General features: G+C 41.9%; 2 protein-coding genes across 5 annotated transcripts; one reads left to right on the forward strand and one right to left on the reverse strand.

Annotated features, from left to right (window-relative positions):
* Positions 1 to 1,261: 1,261 nt before the first annotated feature.
* Positions 1,262 to 7,916, reverse strand: LOC135099600 (uncharacterized). 4 transcript variants are annotated; one of them, XM_064001991.1, is made up of 8 exons: positions 7,595 to 7,916; positions 6,549 to 7,465; positions 5,473 to 5,580; positions 4,298 to 4,424; positions 3,556 to 3,741; positions 3,224 to 3,397; positions 2,983 to 3,105; positions 1,262 to 2,414 (listed from the first exon to the last, which is right to left on the reverse strand). In XM_064001991.1, the coding sequence occupies exons 1-2, from the start codon at positions 7,739 to 7,741 to the stop codon at positions 7,169 to 7,171; spliced, it is 444 nt and encodes a 147-aa protein (XP_063858061.1). In that variant the 5' UTR covers positions 7,742 to 7,916; the 3' UTR covers positions 1,262 to 2,414; positions 2,983 to 3,105; positions 3,224 to 3,397; positions 3,556 to 3,741; positions 4,298 to 4,424; positions 5,473 to 5,580; positions 6,549 to 7,168. The 4 variants fall into 4 exon arrangements, with proteins under 4 accessions (XP_063858061.1, XP_063858063.1, XP_063858064.1 ...); XM_064001993.1 differs by lacking the exon at positions 4,298 to 4,424; XM_064001994.1 differs by lacking the exons at positions 4,298 to 4,424; positions 5,473 to 5,580.
* A 1,834-nt stretch (positions 7,917 to 9,750) lies between these two features.
* LOC135099599 (uncharacterized) lies at positions 9,751 to 12,467 on the forward strand. The gene is made up of 4 exons (XM_064001989.1): positions 9,751 to 9,854; positions 10,451 to 10,672; positions 11,224 to 11,266; positions 12,296 to 12,467. The coding sequence occupies exons 1-4, from the start codon at positions 9,806 to 9,808 to the stop codon at positions 12,465 to 12,467; spliced, it is 486 nt and encodes a 161-aa protein (XP_063858059.1). The 5' UTR covers positions 9,751 to 9,805.
* The last annotated feature ends 11,525 nt before the right edge of the window (positions 12,468 to 23,992 follow it).

Raw genomic sequence — 23,992 nt, forward strand, 5'->3', positions numbered from 1 at the left:
ATCATGAATATCAAATAAATAACTCACATATAATCAATAAACACGTAAGGAACAGTAAATAAACAATTAAGCCATTCATTGCAAGGGCCACAGTCAGAAAGTGAAAAAAAAAAAAAAAAAATGCTTAGTTAAATACCGAGGCTAAATAAAACAAGGAATTAGACAAATGACAAATAATTAATAAATACATAAGGAATAATGAATAAACAAAAATTAAGCCAGGAAGACTATTATAATTATTGCAAGGAGACGATATGTATGTATGTATTGTATGTAATTCGAGGTTAAAATGGCTCAAATCTGACCCAACAGCAGGCCATAAGTGAAGGTGTTCCTCAAGGCAGGGAGGGGGGGGAGCAATGAATAGGGGAGGGGCTATAAACTATTGGGGGGATATTAATTAATGACGCATCCAGTTTAGCGTGTGTGTATATTTCGCGTTGTGATAATTTAAAGGTTTTCTCGCGTTTTTATCTTTATTTATTGATTGATTTTATTTATTTATTTTATTTTTTTGGCAGGTGTTATATTTGTTGAGTGTTTTAAGTAACTGTGGCTCATTGCATCAAAACTCCATTCATTACCTTCGTGGGAAGGTTCAATTTGGCAAGGTTTTATTTCGCATTTTGGGTTTTATAGTAAATTATGCATTTTCTCATATTTTTCTTTGTTGGTATTGTCCCTTCCACGCCATATATGACTGGAAAGTTGGGGGCGCCTTCCCCCCCCCCACCCTCCACTGCTACGTTTTTTTTTCTTAATCAGTCAGTCAACCAATCAATCAATCCCTTCATGAATCATACCCATTTCCAGGTGTCACCACCACCCATAGATCTCTCATTCTGTCATGTATGAACAAGTGCTAAGGGCAAGCTGAACAAGTACAAAGGGCAAGCCAGCTGTCTCTTTTAATATTCTTGCCTGAAATAACATTACAAATGAGGGTCTATTAATCATCCATTAAATAATCCATTTTTATTGCTTTCTCATTCTTCTTCCTCTGTGTATTGTTAAATTGGTTATATCATTGTCCCTTCCTGTGTTTTAGTGTGCCATTACCTGTCCTCTCTTCCAGCTGATATTTAGTTTGTACTAAAATAGACTGGCATAACTTTACAATTTATACACAAATAACAACATAAACCAATAATGCATTGATATTATGCATGATAGGAGTGGACATTTCCACTCTACATCATTAATGAATGCATGATGAGACGCACACTATTACAAAGCTAATGAGTTCAATACAAACACTCAATAACAATTTCAATAACTTTATTAAAAATAGCAATCTTTATAAATCATGAAACCAACATCAAATGCACAATAATGCAAACACTTTTTACACACACACTCTTTAATGATATTTCCTAATATACAGTATAATTCCAAACAGAGAGAGAGAGAGAGAGAGAGAGAGAGAGAGAGAGAGAGAGAGAGAGAGAGAGAGAGAGAGAGAGAGAGAGAGAGAGAGAGAGAGAGAGAGAGAGAGAGAGTGATGAACTACCTGGGGTCATAAATGCAAAGTACAGGTATCAGTCAGGCAAAGCATAGTGCTTGCCTGTCTCATATGGAATGTAAAAACATGGCTTCATATCATTCCAGACCTGGGATTATGGCCAAAAGTTACCAAGCAGTGCTGAGCAAAATCCAGTAGAGTAATATTCAGTATCATTGAATTACTGACAAAGTAAAGATCATTATGTGCAATGATACTCACTACCTAGGAGCATTTCAGGTTACTACCAAGAGTCTGACCATGCTGGCAGGGATGGTTAGGCTACAACACATTACATACTTCTCCATTCAAATCAGTCAGCTGATTAAATGGTGAGTTAAACCATTTTGATCATCTAAATCATATTAAGGCATTGGATGAGACCTGGACAGCTTGGGTCAACACCATACATAGGTACTCCACTACTCTGTGGGAGACACTTGATTGTGGCAAGAGTCATCACAATACCAAACACCATCCTTGACAAAGCACAGCATGGCCCACTCATCCACAGGAACCCAGCCATCTCTAAGGAGCAAATTAATGCTGCCCAGTGTCACTCCTCATCACTTTTAGGGAATAAGAAGTAGATCCCACCCCAGCACCATCTTTACATAGAATATAATACAGAGGATAGAGAAGGAATACAAACAGGGCACATGGTATGGTATAGAACACCAACCCTCACTTTTGGAAAACCCCAGCCACTCAGTAGGAGACTGAGTGGCTGGAATACATGGAATACAAAGTGCATGGAATACAGTAGTATTCCATGCAGTTTTTAATACATATAATATATTATAGTGAAAGGAACATATTTATATAACATATATATAAGGACGCTGCTTATCTTCTCGAGCTGCTGAAGGTCATGATCTGCTTCCTTTTCCTGCACCAGCTTTGATATCAAATCCTGCAGGAAACAACTGTGTTAATTCACATTTTGAATAAATCTAATAGATGAAATTTCACTTACAACACCTTATGTGTCTCTGGTGACTCATGGAGGACAGATACATCACCTGAGAGTAAATGGTCAGTGAAGAAGTTGACCCTTGATCCTGGCTAATCACATTAAGTACATTAAACACTCCTGTTAACTAATAAATGAGGGATAGATTTCTCTGGAAGGTTACATTACACTACTTCCCTGGCATTTGAAAACATTTTGCTCTACATGAACTCATATGGAAGCTTTACTGCAACATTAAATCTCAGCTAGATGCCAGATGGTGTAGCCTCCATCACAGAGCAAGGTAATGATATGAAGGCTTAGTACTTTGGTCAACACCTGAATAAGAACCGTTTGAGATGCAGCAGAGATCACTAACCTGCCAGCAATTGAATAAGAAGTGTGTGAGATGCAGCAGAGATCACTAACCTGCCAGCAATTGAATAAGAAGTGTGTGAGATGCAGCAGAAATCACTAATCTGCCATGACATGAATAAGAAGTGTGTGAGATGCAAAAGAGAGCACTAACCTGCAGAGTGGTTTTGCTTCATTTCCTCTCATTCATGATGGAGGCTGGCAAGGTCTAACTCGCGTTCTCGAGCTTGTTGCTTCATCACTCCTCGCTGCAACTGGTAGATGGTGATGTAGTCACCTGAAGAAGGATAAAATTCTTCATTAAAAGACCAAGGAAATGGCATACAGTAAACAGTAAACACTTCCTCCACTTCACTTTTACAGATGATTCAAATGAGCAAAAAACATGCACTCACCGATGGACTCTGTCTCCTCATGCACTACAGCATGCTCAAGCTGCTACTTCCTGTCACTCAGCTCAGCCACCTCCTTCATGCTGCAAGTTAACCTGCTCTCCAGGACCCTGTGAGCCTCCTGCAGTTGTTGCAGCTTCTGTTAAAGCTCAGTTCCTCCCAATCCTGTTGTTTCTCCTGATAAAACAATAAGTTTGTTTCTCTCAACTTTTCTTAATACAGCCTCAATAAACAAATCCAATAACAATGCTTTTATTTTGTTATTAATTCAAAAAATTGAGCAACAGTGAGGAAAAATTATTTGCTTTATTATTAGAGAATATAAACTTTCTTACCTTTTGGTTCAGTTATGACATCTTCAGACAACTTTTCATGAGCAAGAGATTCTCCCAGCAGTTTGTTATACTTATCCCTCTCACAGTCTAGCTGAACCTGAAGACTGCTGCACTCACTCTCCAACCTGCTAACCTCAGATGTCAGTGTAGCCACTTGACCCAGCAATTTCCCCTTGGTATCTGTACCTGGAGGTGAAAAATTGATGCAACAGAGGGCCAGACAAGAATGACCAATGGAAGTAATTAGACGTAATGTAAGAAGTGGGTATAAGACTAAGGGAAATAGAAGGGCAATGGAGAGAGGGTTAGATGCACCAGAAATGTCTGTGGAGCCAGGAAAAATTTTAACTTGTAACAGAGATAACTAAGAGCAACTGTGAATGAATAAATGTGATGTAGCCTCATCCCATGACTGGGAAAATGCAAAAGCAGCACCTCAGACACCAGGACCATGATGACTGGCAGCTCCCAAAATTAGCTGCTGGCTTTTGTACTCCTAGTCACCACAGGAGGCTCATCCACAGCTAATCCTATCAGCTGATCATCTTGGGTGAAGTAATTGTTTATCAGTCTGGCTGTTGAGTCCTGATGCAGAGATGTGTGTGTGTGTGTGTGTGTGTGTGTGTGTGTGTGTGTGTGTGTGTGTGTGTGTGTGTGTGTGTGTGTGCACTTTGGAAAGCCTCCCTCCAAGGAGAATGTCAGTTTGATATACAAATATATATTCATGTGGATGGTAGCTCACATTTAGCTTCTGAGTTCTCACATGAAGACATGCCATCCTTGTCTTTTTCCTCTGAGGGAGTGACTTTATACTCTGTGATAAGTGCATGCAGCTCACTATTCTGTCTTGTGACGTTTTTGATTTCTATCTGTGAAAGACACAAGAAGGCAGTAAGTTAACTTGTTTAACATGCCACATCATTTTATATATATTATGCCAAGTTTAAACAGGAAAGCCTCACCAGAAGCATCAACTAAAGACCAAAGTGATTAACAAATCTTTCACTTTACCACCCTTAATGACAAAAGCTGATGATGTCCATATCCTGCATTTTTACACCTTCATGATTCCATTAGATTACATTAGATTACATTAGAACAGTATGTGACCAATGACGTCTCCATTCTACATTGCCATGACAAGAATACAGGGCTTTACTGAACATAAACCAAGGACGCCTCCATTCTACATTGCCATGACAAGAATACGGGGCTTTACTGAACATAAACCAAGGACGCCTCCATTCTACATTGCCATGACAAGAATACAGGGCTTTACTGAACATAAACCAATGACGCCTCCATTCTACATTGCCATGACAAGAATACAGGGCTTTACTGAACATAAACCAAGGATTCCCTCCTCCTCTCTCTAAGGGTTAGGGTTCTCTCAACAGTTACAGCGTGGTGTGAGAGATGCAGTGCTGTCAAGGCTTTACTATTTACAGGAAGCAACACACCAATAAATAAATGTTACTTTGGAAATGAAACTGAATAATCAAAGGCTTTATATCTCATGAACTTCCCTTCTTTAATAAACTGTCTTCAAGCTGACAGACTCCAGTAGTATTGCATCTTAGGAATATTCTACAGCTGATTTCATAATAACTGCTCTCTAAAACTGACTACATGCCTCCTTCCCTGCCTCCTACAGACTCTACTCAACAATTGTTGTTATTCTGTTCATGCTGGTGTGACAGTTAACCAGTATATTAATTCCTTAGTTATGTACACTCTAGAATGGTGGTTCATTTTATCTACCAGTGATTTGAATTCCCAGCTTCTAAGTATTACATTATTATTTGTTGATTGGTACCATTTGTATGCAATCAGAGAAAGATTTCAATATAAAAACATATCCATGTTACTGTTACCTTTCAGAATGTAAACCAAAATGAAAGCTATGTAAATTCTTACTTTAGATTATGTTGTCATTTCATTGAATGATGTAATTTCTTGGTTCTTGTGCTTCTTCAAATGCAGTCCCTTGTCTGGTTTCTCTGTCAATTCTAATTTCTTATTGCTCTGTGGAAAAACAAAGTGCAAATGTTTAGGATGAACTGATTCAATAATATTGCTTTCACAATTTCAATATTGTTCACAATTTCTGCAGGAAGTTTACTCCATATATTTACTATACGATTAAAGAAAAAATGTTTGGCCTTGTGGGATTTAAAACGTTTGGGTATAATCTTGAATCCATTATTTCTTGTTAGGTAGAATGAAGGAGGAGGAGGAGGAGGAGGAGGAGGAGGAGGAGGAGGAGGAGGAGGAGGAGGAGGAGGAGGAGGAGGAGGAGGAGGAGGAGGAGGAGGAGGAGGAGGGAGAAACAAAGATAGGAGGGAAGGAAGAAAGGAAGAAAAGGGAATAAGAGAGAGAGAGAGAGAGAGAGAGAGAGAGAGAGAGAGAGAGAGAGAGAGAGAGAGAGAGAGAGAGAGAGAGAGAGAGAGAGAGAGAGAGAGAGAGAGAGAGAGAGAGAGGAGTTGGTAAGAAAATTATTACAATGGTCCAAGGTGAAGAACAGGGACTGGAATGAGAAGTGGAAGAAGCATATAGAATTGGAAAATATAGTGAAGGAGGTAAAAGACCATTAAAAGTGAGAATGAGATCCCAAGTTACAGTAAAGGAGATCCTAGTGAGAACTGGGAAGCTGGCTGAAAATTCAGAATACAAGAATATTTGGGTAAAAAAGAGATATGAACTTGGAAGAAAGGGAAAAAGAGAAGGATCTGAGGAATGAAGCCAAGCAAAAAAAACGAGAGAAGTACAGAGACCGAGAAGCAGAAATTTTATTGGAGGGTACTAGATATGAAACTAAGGAAATGGTATATTCAGGAAAGGGAACAAGAAATGAAAGAACCACAACAGCAGACAGACAAATTGCATGTGGTGGGAGAAGTAGTATATTAAGAGTAATATATACAAAACAAACTTCATGTAAACAAATAAAATTTTCAGAAAACTTGTCACACAAAACCTTATTAACAACTCACCTTCTCCTTCTGCGGCATTTCCTTCCTTCTTATCTTTCTCCTTTCCTTCTCCATCTTCCTCCTCCTCCTCCTCCTCCTCTCCTTCCTCTTTCTTTCCACCTTCCTCCTCCTCTTGTGACTCTTAACTCTCTTCCTCCTCGTCCTCCTCTTCCCCTGTGCTTCCTCCTCTGAAAGAAAAGACTTGTTTAAAAAGCAAGCAAATATAGTAGTAATAGTAAAAAAAAAGTCAATGAAATGAAAGTTTATACACATATGAAATTAGTGAAAATTTGACACCAAACATTCTCTATCTGTAACATTACATCAGAATGACGAGAACACAAGATATGAAAAGTGAAAGGGAATGATGTATATAACAAAAGAAAAACATTGTATAATGACATATGACAGGAAAATAATCTTGTATACTTGTCCCTTAAATACTTGCTTCCTTGTATATTAACTCCCAAAATGCTCATTCCTTGTACTCTCATTTTCAAAACACCTCTTCCTTATATATTGTCACTCAAACACTCCTTTCTTGTACACTTATTCCTAAATCACTCCTGTCTTCCTGTATTCTCATTCTCCAAACACTCGTGCCTCTGCACACCCAGTTCCTCAAAACATTTCTTCATTGTTTACTCATCCCGCAAACACAGCAACTTTCTTGTATACTCAGCTCTCAAAAGATGCATTTTTAAACATCCATAACTCCTTTTATTTTCATTCCCCAAACACTCCCGGCTGTGCACACTCCAGCACGTTAACACAATAACCAAGCAATACACACGACTACTGGCACCATCCAGATCTGGCCCCAGCACCCCTGCCTCCTTGCGTGCCAGCTCCAGCAATGCACGGCCACAGCGGCAGTACGCGTCACCACACTCGGGCGCCTGCTCCCCACACAGCTCCACCAGGGACTCTGTTGCCTCCTGGAGTGGTAAGGAGTGTCAGTTAAACCTGGTGTTTACTTTCACTATGATATGAAACAATTAACAACACAGAAAAACAACACAACTAGGTAACATGCAACACATACCACACCTAAGCAACAGACACACCTCGAAGGCAGCGACAGCAGATTTGAAGTCCCCCACCAGGAGGTGTCGCTTGCCCCTAGAGAAACGGTCGAACGCTGCTGCACTTGCCGCACGTCCAAGGGGAGCAAGCAAACAGGCCATCATCAAACAAGTCTCGACTTTAACCATTCGTAATTTACACCATCATATATTGTGGAGTAACTTCATGTTTAGTATATCTTAACATGGAACATTATTAAGAATGTGTACATGCTTGTACTATTTGATAAATTATGTGGTCAGCTACACTTTCCACTCACACTCTCATCCATCACCAAAATTAAACTAACCCCCTATTACTTTCCTCCCACCCTCAGAATTATTAAACTAACCTCCAGTCACATTCTTCTGACACCCCTCATCCCTCACTAAAAATTAATACCAACTGGCAAAATTACCAAACTAACCTCTAAATATCATCCTCCCACCATCTAGTCTCTCACTAAAATTAATCTCACCAAGCACGATTATCAAGCTAATATCCAATCACTCTCCTCTGACCCTCAAAATCCTTTCCAGCTGGTAGAATTATTAACCTATACTCCAGTCACTTCCACCCTCTCATCCCTCATTAAAATTAATCCCAGCCTTCAAAATTATTGAACTAACCTCCAGTCAAAGAAATATCACTGGTTTTGTGGGGGATATTGTCACTGCACTAAGGGATGCACACAATTTCTCGTAAGTTTTCACATTTTGCGTTCAACTGTACCGGTCTAAGTGGAGGAGTGAAAAAGTGACACCTAATGAATAGTTGCCACAAAACTTATTCTCATTACTTTTTGTTCCTTGTCATTTTTCTTTCAGGCTTTTTTCATCATCACAGCAGCTTGAAATTTTGAAAATACATGCTATTTGAGGAGGTAGCTGTACATGTGAAAAAAAGAAGGGAAACAAACATCCATACTTGTGACTGATATGAAAAATAAACTATACATATAAATGTATATTTCACTTTTCTTTCTAGCAATTAAAAAATGTACATACGACAGTATTTCTTTCTTTTCCTCAATAAATACGACAACAGTATTTTTCCTTCCCCTTCAGTACACCCAGCCTTTCCCTTAGTACATATCACAGTACTTTTCCTTTTTGCTCAGTGCATATGAGAATAATTTTCCTTTTCCTCCATGCATATGACACTACTTGCCCTTTTCCTTTTCTTTCCCTAAATAGAGAAGACAAGACAGAAATTTTCTTTCCCTCAATACACAACACTATTTTTTCTCCCACTCTCTCTCTTGTACAGAGTCAGTTTCAATGTACTGGAAGGTTATGCCTACGGGAAACTGAAGGACAACTCAAGCAACGAGTGGACGGGCACGGTAGGAGCTCTGCAGTCAGGGGAAGCTGACCTCACTGTCTCTGAATTGTCCATCACTGAGGAGAGGTTGAAAGTTGTTACCTACACCCAGCCTATCTATATCATCAGGTGAGAGATACAGGTGATGATCAAATAATATTTTAAAGATGTTGAACAAAGTGCTCCCTTAACAGATTAATTGGATCAGCAAAATGTTCAGAATATGAAATGTCAAATAATTAGATTGATCTATCTATATGCCAGGCTGGCAGTCCTATACAGGGTGGCCCAGACACTACACTATACACTCACATACAACATTGACACTGTTAATCCAAATTCTAATCTATTTATCTATATACCAGGCCAACAATCCTCCCCAAGACACCGCAGACAAATCACCACACATTCACACTCTTAACTTCATTATTATTAACGATTTAGCTGTCTATACATCAGGCTGGCAATCACACACAAAATGGCCCAAACAAGGCACCACACACACATTCACACTCTTAATATCATCTGTCAGCCCCTAGTGGAAAGGGACAATCTTGTGGCCCACCATACTACACCTCAGGAGGTCAGACACAGCATTCAGTTAACAAAAAATCACATTAACACCCACTCCCCACAGAACATAGTAACACAAAATCAGATTAACACTCACCCCAATGTCACATTCACAAGACAAGTTCTCATCCCACAGCCGTAAACTGTTTTGCGGCCACCCACGAGGACCTTGCCAAGAAGATGTTTGCCTACACAACCCCAACGGACACAGCTCTGTACCGGCGCATCCCGGCTAACACGACAGGCCTCGCCAGCATCCTCTTCTTCATCGAGCGACTCCAGAGGTGCTACATACCCACGGGGAGAAGCCTGTTAGCATGGGAGTTGCTGCTGGCTGGTACATGTTGTCAGCTCTCCTACAACAAGGTGAGGACCTGTTGAGGTGTAAGACTGGTCAGTTCAAGTGTTGGAGCATTTAGTGTTTGGTAAGATGGCTGGTACATGTTGCCAGCCCTCCTACAGCAGGGTGAGGACCTGTTGGGGTATGAGACTAAGTTGAATGCAAGGGTAGTGGTGTTTAATGTTTGATAAGATGGGAATACAGAAAGACAGTTATTAAAGGATATATTTAAAACTGGGAAACTTTACATGATACCTGGTGTATTTTCATAATTGAGCTGATATTAACTTGAATTAGTTCTGGCATGAGCAATATAAGCAAGTGGTGTTAATATGACTGATATGGATATCAAGTAATGTATTTAATTTTATCAGTAGTTCTCTTCATATGATGATATCAACAGTTTTCTTAGTAAGATATGAGATATAAATCTTTTAGAAATGATGAGAAAAACTCTTAAATTGCATTTTCATCTCTGAAACATTTTAAAATGGTCTTTTCTACATTTTTAAATTTAAAAAGATGTGTTACTTTCAAAGATTTTAAATTGCCTTTGCATCATCCTCCATGTCTTAAAATTGCCTTTTCATGGCATCTTTCCCTCCTCCTCTTCCTCCTGCAGGCTCCAACACCTACCCAATCAGCACTGCAGCACGGGTAATCTACTGGGTTGGCTACAGTGTGTCCCTCATTGTGTACACATCATACTCTGCCACACTGGTCTCACATCTTGCTGTGGAGCAGCCTGCACCTCTGCCATTCAGCAACCTGCGGGACCTGTCTAGGCAGTCAGGCTGGGATGCTGGATGCAACAACAATGACCTCTTCCAAGTGATAGCCCTCGGTGGGTCCTTGGCTTCTTGCTGTGTGAACTGATATACCATCCAGTGGTTGAGAGTTGAGAGAGAGAGAGAGAGAGAGAGAGAGAGAGAGAGAGAGAGAGAGAGAGAGAGAGAGAGAGAGAGAGAGAGAGAGAGAGAGAGAGAGAGAGAGAGAGAGAGAGAGAGAGAGAGAGAGAGAGAGAGAGAGAGAGAGAGAGAGAGAGAGAGAGAGAGAGAGAGAGAGAGAGAGAGAGAGAGAGAATTTTGTTCAGTGCCAGATTTAGGAGTCCACAAAAAGACCAGCTGCCTAGGAGCCTCCACAATCTGGGGTCTCCACAATCTGAGGAGTCTCCCACATAAATATTCTGTAAGTGAAAGAAACTTAAATTAATCAAACACTAGTTTTCTATGAACTAAATATTTTTTTATTACTATCAAAATAACCACTTGTTTCATTTACACTAAATAAATATGTTCCTTTCACTATAATATATTATATGTATTAAAAACTGCATGGAATACAGATACAAAAATATTAATATAAATATTTCAGGTAGATGGCCTCCACACTCAGGCTGCTCACAGGCCTCCACAGACACAAATCCAGCCCTTGATTTGTAAATTAATTATTTTATTTAATTATTTATTTTTCCTTTGTAAGAGGAGCACTGCCTTAGGGAGGGAGAGAGAGAAAGAGAATAATAAAAAAACAAAAAAAAAAACAGATGCCATTTCTTTAAGAAATGGCATCTGTAATAATAATCTGTTATATGCCATAATAAATTATGGCATATAACATAAAATGTTATATGCCATTTGATAACAGTTTTCTATAGATCTAAGTGTAACTCAGTAAGTTTGTAACACAATCTCCCTTTCCTAAATCCAAATTGCTTTATTATCACTGGGAGAGGCTGGGATGGACTGGGAGAGGCTGGAATGCACTGAGAGAGGCTGGGATGGACTGGGAGAAGCTAGGATGCACTGGGAGAGGCTGGGATGGACTGGGAGAGGCTGGAATGCACTGAGAGAGGCTGGGATGGACTGGGAGAGGCTGAAATGCACTGGGAGAGGCTGGGATGGACTGGGGAGAGGCTGGGATGGACTGGGAGAGTCTAGGATGCACTGGGAGAGGCTGGGATGGACTGGGAGAGGCTGGGATGGACTGGGAGAGGCTGGAATGCACTGAGAGAGGCTGGGATGGACTGGGAGAGGCTGGGATGGACTGGGAGAGGCTGGAATGCACTGAGAGAGGCTGGGATGGACTGGGAGAGGCTAGGATGCACTGGGAGAGGCTGGGATGAAAAGGCTGGGGCTGGGGCTGAGGCTGGGGGAAAAGGTCAAGAATGTTGGGTGTATCTCCAAGACAGTCAGGAATACGAGTAGGGTGTTGCACCAATTGCTCTAGGTCATGGAGGATAGCAAAGTTGTAGGCTAGTTCACCAGGATGGTCAGTGAAGGGAGAGGAAAGCCAAAGCTGGTGGTGAACATTGAAGTCTCCAAGAATGGAGATCTCTGCAAAAGGGAAGAGGGTCAGAATGTGCTCCACTTTGGAAGTTAAGTAGTTAAAGAATTTCTTATAATCAGAGGAGTTAGGTGAGAGGTATACAGCACAGATAAATTTAGTATGAGAGTGACTCCTGTAGTCGTAAGCCAGATGGTGGAAAACTCAGAAGATTCAAGAGCGTGGGCACGAGAGCAGAGTTAAATCATTGCGCACATAAACGCAGCATCCAGCTTTGGACTGAAAATGAGGATAGAGAAAGTAAGAGGGAACATGAAAAGGAGCTACTTCTGTCAGTTGCCTCAGACACCTGAGTTTCAGTGAGGAAAAGAAGATGAGGTTTAGAAGAGGAGAGGTGGTGGTTCTACGAAGATTGAAAATTAGATCTTTGACTGCGAATGTTGCAGAAGTTAATGAAGAAAAAGTTGAGGGGGGGTGTCAAGACACTTAGGGTCTTTGACAGAAAGGGCAGTCTGACCTTGGGGACATTTACTTGGTCCCCTCCCCCAGATGGGGACTACGAGGCTGGTGTAGGAGTCGCCACTGGAATAGATTTTAAAATTTTTTGAGTGAAGGGTGTGTGTGTTATTGAAGGTGCTTGTAGTTTTGTGTGGAGGAAGAGAGTTGTCTCTTAGAGGGCAGGTTATGACTGCCCCCTTGTGTTGTGAGGACACAAAGGGAAACGCCTTCAGCGAGGTCACAGCTGGGCTTAATGATAAGATTCACAGCACCCCCTGAACAGTGCTTTAGACCTCACTGGTAGTAATTATCATTTAGGCAGATGTCTACTGCCTCCTCATATATATATATATATATATATATATATATATATATATATATATATATATATATATATATATATATATATATATATACCCAGCCAACATTGGATAATGGGAGGCATGTGGGTGTTTTGTGGGCTACTTTATGGGTCCCATGTGGGCTACCCACATTACTGTAAAACACAGGTTGTTCTTGGAGATTTAAACTTTTTGGCATTTATAAATATTCATTCACATGACAGTAAAGATTCATTTTACTAACATGCCAGTTTCTCTTAAACCAAGCAATTTACGTGTAATCTTATCTTACAAATGGCTTGAGGCATTCTCTTAACCCTCTTGGAAAGTTGACAGATATAAGTAATACTGCTAATTTTCTATTGAAATATTAAAAGAAAATTAAATAAATAAATAAATAAATAAAATAAATAAATAAATAAATAAATAAAAATCTTTTTGGTTCAGTGATGTTTCCTCTATTTTTTGTCCAAGGTTCTAACCATACCTAAAATCTAATCTTAACAACACCAAAACTAACCTAACCATACCTCGCTGTAAATCCCAACCATATACCTAAACTAACTTGACCACACCAAAAAACTAACCTAACCATACCTGCTGTAATCTAACCATACCTAAACTAACTTAACCACATCCAAAAACCTAACTACACCCAAATCTAACCTAACTGTACTTGCTGTAACCTAACCATACCCAAAACTAACCTAACTACACCCAACCATATCAAACCTAACCTAACCATACCTAAACTCAAGGCAAGGTATGGCGTGTCTAGCCAGTGGTAGCCATAATTATTTCCTATTTTTCATCAATAAGAAAAAGGCATTGAATTCAATTTAAAAAAAACGTTTCAATTATTGTTAAAGGTTTGTAGAAAAAGAATATATCAAGAGCTAGTGTTATTTCATAAGATAGGTAATGAAATACTGGCACATTAATAAAAGTGGATATCAAGCCTCAATATACTGACATACGGTAATAACAGTGTAGTACCATCACAATCACCAGCACCACCACCTTTACCATTTACATATCACTAGGACAACCACCTCTACACCGTACGTAATGTGTACTTTCCACATATAATGCATACCTTTGGGCAAATTGGTGTCAGCGGAGCATTGAATGTGAATGCCTCTTGGCACTTGCTGGGAGACTGGATGCCTTGGTAATCTGCAGGGATCACCACTTTTTAACACAGGCTAACTTCTTACTTTACACGTGTTATGGAAGGCATCAAGTATGGCTTCAAGCATTTTAAAGTATTCACAACATTGTCGAGTGCAATTTAAGATACCTTACTTCTGAACTGGTGTGAACCGCCAACGGTACTGTTTACAGCACCCGCTGGGTTAAAACGTATGTTCACTTTTTTTTAAATCTCTGAATTAAAGTATATTGCATTTTCAAGTTCAAAAATTAAAAATATTATTGCATAAAAATAATGCACTTTTTCTTCTCTCTTTCCACAAGTTACCTCCAGCAGATTATTAAAGGTAGGTGGAAATTTTATTTAGAGCATGATGAACCCAGCCGTGTTAAGCAGGAAGGCGGCACAACAACGTCAGCGGCGCACCTACAAGAGTGAGAAGAGATATTTTCGCTGAGTACGACGATGCTGAGTTACTGAAAAGATTCAGATTGGACCGTGCCGCTGGTATTGTTGCAGTGACTGATATAGTGAGAGACAAGCTGCAAAGTAAAACTGAAAGAAATAGAGCCTTGACTCCTGAGATGAGTGGCCATCACATTACGATATTTAGCCACAGGGAAAAAATGCACGACAGTGCAGTTGTGATGATTTTGGAACAACGCAGCCCACTATCAGCCGTGCAATATCACAGACAATTGATGCACTGGCTGACCCAGAAGTAATCTGCCAAGTTCGTGGCTTTCCCTCACACCCAGCGTGAAGTGCAGCAAAAACAGGCAGAGTTCATGCAAGTAACTCAGTTTCCCGGTGTTGTGGGAGTGATTGATGGTACTCATATAAGAATTGTGTCTCCTCATGTCGATGAACACACATGTATATGTGAACAGGAAACGCTTATCACAGCATAAATGTGTGCAAGTAGTATTTGATGCTCACTATAAGATTCTTGACATTGTGGCAAGGTGGCCTGGCTCAGTCAACGATGCAAGAATACTAGATAAGTCAGCACTCAAACTGATGTTTGAGGAACAACATGTACCTGCAGGATGCTACCTTCCCGGGGACAGTGGCTATCCCTGTAAGCAGTGGCTCCTCACTCCTTACCTTCGCCCTCAAACTGTTGCACAAGCTAATTATAACAGGTGGGGTTTATTTGTAAATGATAGTGTTCTGTTAGGTTTAGATATGCTTTGAACGAATCTAGTAGCTTTCTCCCCAGGGCCGCCCTCCCAAGGCCGTGTGCCCGCAGCCCCTACAAGAACTCGGTCCCTGCCCCCCTTTGGGCAACGCTCTCTCCTCCCAAGGCTAAGTCCCCGGGGCGTGGGCCGCCCAAACTAACCCCCTCCTCCCAACAGTTCCAGTACCTTACGATGCAGCCGAGGGGACTGGCACGCCACCACCACCACTGCCACCACCGCCACAACAAGAGGGTTATTCAAATGGGGAACATGCTTCAGGTGTTGCCCCAAGATGCCTCAGCCCCCGCAGCCCCACTTCCCCATGATAGTGCAGGCAGGGGAATGTCATACAGGTGAGAGAGAGAGAGAGAGAGAGAGAGAGAGAGAGAGAGAGAGAGAGAGAGAGAGAGAGAGAAAAAGTTTTTTACATACAGAAAGGAGAGACAGAGATAGAAAATCAATAACTTACTACTACTACTACTACTACTACTACTACTACTACTACTACTTCTGGAGCACCTCCTTCCTCTCAGGTTGTTCCAGCTGACAACACGCAGGTATTAGGGGCAGAAGTCGTTGGAGTTGGTCGATTATCAAGCAAGTGGTCGGAGTCCACAGGCTTTCCCCCGACCCCAGCCCCAGACCCTGCCCCAGCCACCCCTCTCCCTGTGACCCCTGCCCAGTCATCCCCTCACCCCCTCCTGCCCCCTGCGGTGCTGCCAGCGGGGGTGATGGGAGGTGGAGGTGGGCCACACACACACCTGGGTTAGCTGTGGCTTGGCTTATCTCCCTCCCCTCAGCAGGTGAGAGAGAGAGAGAGAGTGTATATACATCTGTTGTTATTGTATTTATTTGTCTATATTTTCCTTACAGAGTGATTGATTGATTAAATGATATATATTGGTGTTAATATATACAGACAGACTGGTATATAGACATTCTGATATGTGATGGCCAGTCCATGGAGCACAAGGTCTTTGGTGGACTAATGAATATTTTACACTAAGGTTTAAGACCAGTGTTTTATTCAGCTATCATGAAAAAAAAAAAAAGAAAAAGACAAGTACATAATTATTTAGTAAGTAATTCAGTAACTTTAACCCAATCAAATTATAGATACATGCAAAAAAGAATTATATCAATAAACAAAAGTAAATAATAATAATAATAATAATAATAACTATTACAAATTACAAACAATTACATATGTTTATAATAGTAGAGCTGATTACAATGGCCTTGAAAACTAATAAATACAATGAATAATTACTTGTTAAGTGTTGTTTTATCAGTAATTTAAAGGAATGTAATGGTTTGTTTTTAACTGTGTCCGAGAGCCGGGTCCAGTGTGCTTGGTTCCTCGTGAGACCGACACTCTGTTGGGCACGGGAGGTTCAGCAGAAGGGTGTCCCTCAAGTTACCTGTCTGTCTTAACTGAATATCATGAGCCCGTGTCTCTTGTGTTTGTATTAAGAGCTTTGTATACAAACGCCAAGGTCTGGAATACAGTAATGTCTCCAGTTTCTAGGAGTTTAAGATCCACTGCTATGTTCGGACTTGTTACTGTTTGTCTTATTCCAAATTAGCTTTTTGAAGGCAGAAATAATTTATGCAGTGTAGGTTGCACTAGGAGAAAGAGAGAGAGAGAGAGAGAGAGAGAGAGAGAGAGAGAGAGAGAGAGAGAGAGAGAGAGAGAGAGAGAGAGAGAGAGAGAGAGAGAGAGAGAGAGAGAGAGAGAGAGAGAGAGAGAGAGAGAGAGAGAGAGAGAGAGAGAGAGAGAGAGAATGTTTGATATTATTATTATTATTATTATTATTATTATTATTATTATTATTATTATTATTATTATTATTATTATTATTATTATTATTATTATTACTGCTACATATTTCTCTCTCTCTCTCTCTCTCTCTCTCTCTCTCTCTCTCTCTCTCTCTCTCTCTCTCTCTCTCTCTCTCTCTCTCTCTCTTACAATAATAGTTTTATTCTCTCTCTCTCATCCTCTCTCCCACTTCCACTCACTCACTCTCTCCCTCCTTTTTGCAGCAAATCCCGAGGATCAACGAGGACATGGTGGACCCAGAGATTGCAGCAGCAGCAAGAGAGAGAGAGAGAGAAGCAAGAGAGGAGGGAGAGGAAGGAGAGGGAGGAGGAGAGAGAGGGAGGCCAGGAGGGGAGGCACGTCAGAGAGAGAGAGGGAGAGGAAGAGGGTTGATTCTGTTACAACAACAACTGCAACAACAACAACAGTTAGTCAGTGAGGAGGGGGAGGGGCCGTCCTCTGATGCTGAGGATGAGTGTATTGTTCAGGGTAAGTAGTAGTAGTAGTAATGCATCATTTTTAAACTTTCCGAGATAATCTTATTTCAACAGGTAGAGATGAAAAAGTCCTCTAACTGACAAAAAAAAACATTATCTATTTATTTTGTTATGTAGGCCAGCCAGCCGTGGGGGGACAAAAACTTCAATAAAAGAGACTCTCTGAGGTGTGGCTCCCCAAAATAGAATTGCAAATGGTAGCCAGAATTTACATGAATACTGGAGGGTGCTGTCAGGGGCCAAACCAGCTCCCATCTGTGCCTATGCAGTGTCTGGCCAGCCACTAGTGTGTTTTGGGGGCTCAGACCACAGCAGATTCCCACTGTTTATTCACTGTTTGTGTTGATGCAGTGTCTGGCCAGCCACTTGTGTGTTTTGGGGGCTCAGACCAGCAGATTCCCAGTGTTTATTCACTGTTTGTGTTGATGCAGTGTCTGGCCAGCCACTTGTGTGTTTTGGGGGCTCAGACCAGCAGATTCCCAGTGTTTATTCACTGTTTGTGTTGATTTAGTGTTTGGCCAGCCACTTGTGTGTTTTGGGGGCTCAGACCAGCAGATTCCCACTGTTTATTCACTGTTTGTGTTGATCTAGTGTTTGGCCAGCCACTTGTGTGTATGTAGGGGACTCAGACCAGCAGATTCCCACTGTTTATCCACTGTTTGTGTTGATGCAGTGTTTGGCCAGCCACTAGTGTGTTTTGGGGGCTCAGACCAGCAGATTCCTACTATTTATCCACTGTTTGTGTTGATCTAGTGCTTTGGCCAGCCACTTGTGTCTATGTAGGGGATTCAGACCAGCAGATTCCCACTGTTTATCCACTGTTTGTGTTGATCTAGTAAGTTTGGCCAGCCAGTTGTGTGTTTTGGGGGCTCAGACCAGCAGATTCCCACTGTTTATTCACTGTTTGTGTTGGATCTAGTGTTTGGCCAGCCACTTGTGTGTTTTGGGGGCTCAGACCAGCAGATTCTCACTGTTTATTCACCCTGTTTGTGTTGATCTAGTGTTTGGCCAGCCACTTGTGTGTATGTAGGGGACTCAGACCAGCAGATTCCCACTGTTTATCCATTGTTTGTAAGTGTTGATGCAGTGTTTAGCCAGCCACTTGTGTGTATGTGGCAGGGACTCAGACCAGCAGATTCCCACTGTTTATCCACTGTTTGTGTTGATGCAGTGTTTGGCCAGCCACTTGTGTGTATGTAGGGGACTCAGACCAGCAGATTCCCACTGTTTATTCACTGTTTGTGCTTGATGGGGACAGTATTTGGCCAGCCACTTGTGTGTATGTAGCGGACCTCAGACCAGCAGATTCCCACTGTTTATCCACTGTTTGTGTTGATGCAGTGTTTGGCCAGCCACTTGTGTGTTTTGGGGGCTCAGACCAGCAGATTCCATGACTATTTATCCACTGTTTGTGTTGATCTAGTGTTTGGCCAGCCACTTTGGCTGTTTATGTAGGGGACTCAGACCAGCAGATTCCCCACTGTTTATCCACTGTTTGTGTTGATGCAGTGTTTGGCCAGCCACTTGTGTGTTTTGAGGGCTCAGACCAGCCAGATTCCTACTATTTATCCACTGTTTGTGTTGATCTAGTGTTTGGCCAGCCACTTGTGTTTATGTAGGGGACTCAGACCAGCAGATTCCCACTGTTTATCCACTGTTTGTGTTGATCTAGTGTTTTGGCCAGCCATTTGTGTGTTTTGGGGGCTCAGACCAGCAGATTCCCACTGTTTATTCACTGTTTGTGTTGATCTAGTGTTTGGCCAGCCACTAGTGTGTTTTGGGGGCTCAGACCAGCAGATTCTCACTGTTTATTCACTGTTTGTGTTGATCTAGTGTTTGGCCAGCCACTTGTGTGTATGTAGGGGACTCAGACCAGCAGATTCCCACTGTTTATTCACTGTTTGTGTTGATGCAGTATTTGGCCAGCCACTTGTGTGTGTATGTGCAGCGGACTCAGACCAGCAGATTCCCACTGTTTATTCACTGTTTGTGTTGATGCAGTGTTTGGCCAGCCACTTGTGTGTTTTGGGGGCTCAGACCAGCAGATTCCTACTATTTATCCACTGTTTGTGTTGATCTAGTGTTTGGCCAGCCACTTGTGTTTATGTAGGGGACTCAGACCAGCAGATTCCCACTGTTTATCCACTGTTTGTGTTGATCTAGTGTTTGGCCAGCCACTTGTGTGTATGTAGGGGACTCAGACCAGCAGATTCCCACTGTTTATTCACTGGTTTGTGTTGATCTAGTGTTTGGCCAGCCACTTGTGTGTATGTAGGGGACTCAGACCAGCAGATTCCCACTCGTTTATCCATTGTTTGTGTTGATGCAGTGTTTGGGCTCAGCCACTTGTGTGTATGTAGGGGACTCAGACCAGCAGATTCCCACTGTTTATCCACTGTTTGTGTTGATGCAGTGTTTGGCCAGCCACTTGTGTGTATGTAGGGGACTCAGACCAGCAGATTCCCACTGTTTATTCACTGTTTGTGTTGATGCAGTGTTTGGCCAGCCACTTGTGTGTATGTAGGGGACTCAGACCAGCAGATTCCCACTGTTTATCCACTGTTTGTGTTGGATGCAGTGTTTGGCCAACCACTTGTGTGTTTTGGGGGCTCAGACCAGCAGATTCCTACTATTTATCCACTGTTTTGTGTTGATCTAGTGTTTGGCCAGCCACTTGTGTTTATGTAGGGGACTCAGACCAGCAGATTCCCACTGTTTATCCACTGTTTGTGTTGATCTAGTGTTTGGCCAGCCACTTGTGTGTTTTGGGGCTCAGACCAGCAGATTCCCACTGTTTATTCACTGGTTTGTGTTGATCTAGTGTTTGGCCAGCCACTAGTGTGTTTTGGGGGCTCAGACCAGCAGATTCTCACTGTTTATTCACTGTTTGTGTTGATGCAGTGTTTGGCCAGCCACTTGTGTGTATGTAGGGGACTCCAGACCAGCAGATTCCCACTGTTTATCCATTGTTTGTGTTGATGCAGTGTTTGGCCAGCCACTTGTGTGTATGTAGGGGACTGAGACCAAGTTTATTTAATGTTCAGTGACCCGTTTGCAGGCACAGGGGTGTTCGGCGAGCTGGGTGTGCAGGAGACAGACAATTACTAAAGGTTTACAGTTCAAATGGTACTATGTATCTTGGCAAAATACAGATAATAAGTAGATAAATATTGAAATTAATATAGATTACCATTCTTTATTTAACACTTAACCAAACTTAACAACATACACACACACGCTAACTCAGACAGATTCCCTAACTACCTTACCATCCACGGAGGCATATCGGAGGTGCCGGTGGTGGGGTCGCCAGTTCCGGAGTACGAGTGTGGATGGAGGAAAAGGAAGAGGAGGACGAGGAGGAGGCACGGATAAGGAAGAAGAAAAGATTATTACCTGTAGCCCTCCCTCCAGCTGTTGGGGATATTAAGTGAGCCCTTCCTACAGGTGTGTCTGTCTACCTGTGTGTCTCTTTCTCTACCACTTTTCATTTTCCAGTTTCCCATTATGCAGTGTTTCTCCACCCTCTCACTGTCTTTTCTCAGCCTCTCACAACCTATCACACCCTCTCACAGCTATTCACAGCCACTCACAGCCTCTCTCTCACTCTATCTCATTCCAGTGTATGGCCAGACCACTTCCAGACTCACCCCAAAACTGTCCCAAACTGTTGGGATGGACTTCCAGTCCATCCCAGCTTCCTCAACCTCTGTCCAGCCTTTCACAGCCTCTCTCTCTCTCTCTCTCTCTCTCTCTCTCTCTCTCTCTCTCTCTCTCTCTCTCTCTCTCTCTCTCTCTCTCTCTCTCTCTCTCTCTCTCTCTCTCTCTCTCTCTCTCTCTCTCTCTCTCTCTCTCTCTCTCTCTCTCTCTCTCTCTCTCTCTCTCTCTCTCTCTCTCTCTCTCTCTCTCTCTCTCTCTCTCTCTCTCTCTCTCTCTCTCTCTCTCTCTCTCTCTCTCTCTCTCTCTCTCTCTCTCTCTCTCTCTCTCTCTCTCTCTCTCTCTCTCTCTCTCTCTCTCTCTCTCTCTCTCTCTCTCTCTCTCTCTCTCTCTCTCTCTCTCTCTCTCTCTCTCTCTCTCTCTCTCTCTCTCTCTCTCTCTCTCTCTCTCTCTCTCTCTCTCTCTCTCTCTCTCTCTCTCTCTCTCTCTCTCTCTCTCTCTCTCTCTCTCTCTCTCTCTCTCTCTCTCTCTCTCTCTCTCTCTCTCTCTCTCTCTCATTCCCAATGTATCCAGACCATCCCCAGACTCACCCCAAACCATCTCCAAAGACTCCCCTTCTCTCTTCCTCTCCTCTCCCTCTCTCCCTCCCCTCTCTCACTCTCCCTAACTCTCCCCAGGAGACCCCCAGTGGTGAGCAGATGGTGATACTGGAGATGATACTGGCATATTGAGTATTATAATTAGCCATAAACACTTGCTTGCTTACTTTCATGTCTACACAGGTTTCGTTCGATGCAAGGAGTTGGCACAGGAGCGTCCGAGGCTGTGTAGAAGCGGCCGTCTGAACCTGGTGCCACAGCTTACTATGTTCAACAGGTGCGTGTGTGTGTGTGTGTGTGTGTGTGTGTGTGTGTGTGTGTGTGTGTGTGTGTGTGTTTTGTGTGGTCATTTCACTATCTATCTATCTGTTTAGTTTGTCTCCATCTGTCTGTCTTTCTGTCATTGGTCTGTCTGTCTGTCTGTGTATTGCAATGATTTTTCAGTTATGTATTTTATTTTTTATTCTTGTGCATGCACTTGTGTCTGTCTGTATGTATGTATGTATCAGTCAGTGAGTCAGTCAGTCAGTCACTCAGTTAGTCAGTCATTCAGTCAGTCAGTTAGTCAGTCATTCAGTCAGTTAGTGGAGGTTAGTCAGTTAGTCAGTCTGTCAGTCACTCACACAGTGTTAATCCTCCTCTTCCTCCTCCTCCTCCTCCTCCTCCTCCTCCTCCTCCTCCTCCTCCTCCTCCTCCTCCTCCTCCTCCTCCTCCTCCTCCTCCTCCTCCTCCTCCTCCTCGTCCACCTCCTCCTCCTCCTCCTCCTCCTCCTCCTCCTCCTCCTCCTCCTCCTCCTCCTCCTCCTCCTCCTGTTCCCCACCACCCCTGCCAAGGAGGTGAGTGTATGTACGTGTGTGTGTGTGTGTGTGTGTGTGTGTGTGTGTGTAGTAATAATAGTAATGCTATGTACATACTATAAATACTGTTAATATTATTGATAAAAAATATTGAGTGATGATGATGATGATGATTCAGTGGTGATTATGAAAATGTGCATTACAATATAGGGTAGATATTATTGTTATTACCTGTGTGTGTGTGTGTGTGTGTGTGTGTGTGTGTGTGTGTGTGTGTGTGTGTGTGTGTGTTTGTGTGTGTGTGTGTGTGTGTGTATGTATGTGTGTGTGTGTGAGGAATAATTGAATAATTGAATAATTGATGCTCTCTCCTTTGCTATTCATTATATACATGGACAGATGCCTGAAGGAAGTGTGTGTAAGGGAGGATAAAAGAGATCATGCTGGCCTATGCAGACGATGTCGCTGTCGTGACAGGAAGCCAACAAGATCTTCAAGAGGCCATGACAAGATGGAATGATGTTTTAAATAGGGAAGGAATGAGAATGAACAAACAAAAAACTTATTTACTAGTGGACAAGCAACAAGTGATGGTGTGGCTCTGAGCCACTGTAGTAGGGATGTTGTAGTTTTGAAGTGTAGGAAGTTGCAAATGCTCACCTAACAATTGCACCTTAGTAGAAAAACACAAACAGGAAGTTTATGCAAGTTTTTATCCTTATATAAAATGTTGTATTGCATCAAACCTCCATACATTACTGTCTCTATCCAGTATGAGACCGGTGTTCAGGAAGCACAAGCATGTGCTGAATAACAAGAAGCCGGCATTGGTGAAGGTGACAACATTTCATCTATTTATACATACTTTTTTATTATTAAAGCTTATCTTATAATTATTTCTGAAGAGATTGACTAATTTTTGTAGTATTTATGACTTAGAACTATGATAAAGCTATGAATTGATATAATTCCTGATTTGTTTTATCTTTTCATTATCCTTCCTTCCTTTGTTAATTGAGCATTTTATATTACTTAGCTTAAAAAATGCAAGAACGGTTTCAAAGAAGTATCCAACCTTGGGCTAAGGGCCAAAATTATGGTATCATTCAAAATGTCCTTCAAAGAAAGCCCTCTGTAATCCAACACACTTAGCCCATTAATCCTTCCATTTCTCATCAATTTGTTCAACATTCATATTTTTCCCTTATAGGGTTGAACAATTTTCATGGGTTCAGAGCAAAGAGAGCTTCCTCATTCCTCCCCAAGGTATTCTCGGATGGTAAGCAGGGTTTGACTCTGGAGCAAACCTGACCAGAGGCTACTGCCCAAGGCT

Source organism: Scylla paramamosain, unplaced genomic scaffold (assembly GCF_035594125.1).
Source record: "Scylla paramamosain isolate STU-SP2022 unplaced genomic scaffold, ASM3559412v1 Contig154, whole genome shotgun sequence".
Taxonomy (NCBI): Eukaryota; Metazoa; Arthropoda; class Malacostraca; order Decapoda; family Portunidae; genus Scylla; species Scylla paramamosain.

Coding starts and splice junctions, on each gene's coding strand:
- LOC135099600 (XM_064001994.1), bottom strand. CDS start 7,741: ATGGTTAAAGTCGAGACTTGTTTGATGATGGCCTGTTTGCTTGCTCCC. Junction 7,466..7,594: donor CTGCTGTCGCTGCCTTCGAG/GTGTGTCTGTTG, acceptor TTACCACTCCAG/GAGGCAACAGAGTCCCTGGT.
- LOC135099599 (XM_064001989.1), top strand. CDS start 9,806: ATGGGAGTTGCTGCTGGCTGGTACATGTTGTCAGCTCTCCTACAACAA. Junction 9,855..10,450: donor GTCAGCTCTCCTACAACAAG/GTGAGGACCTGT, acceptor TTCCTCCTGCAG/GCTCCAACACCTACCCAATC. Junction 10,673..11,223: donor CTTCCAAGTGATAGCCCTCG/GTGGGTCCTTGG, acceptor CTCCACACTCAG/GCTGCTCACAGGCCTCCACA.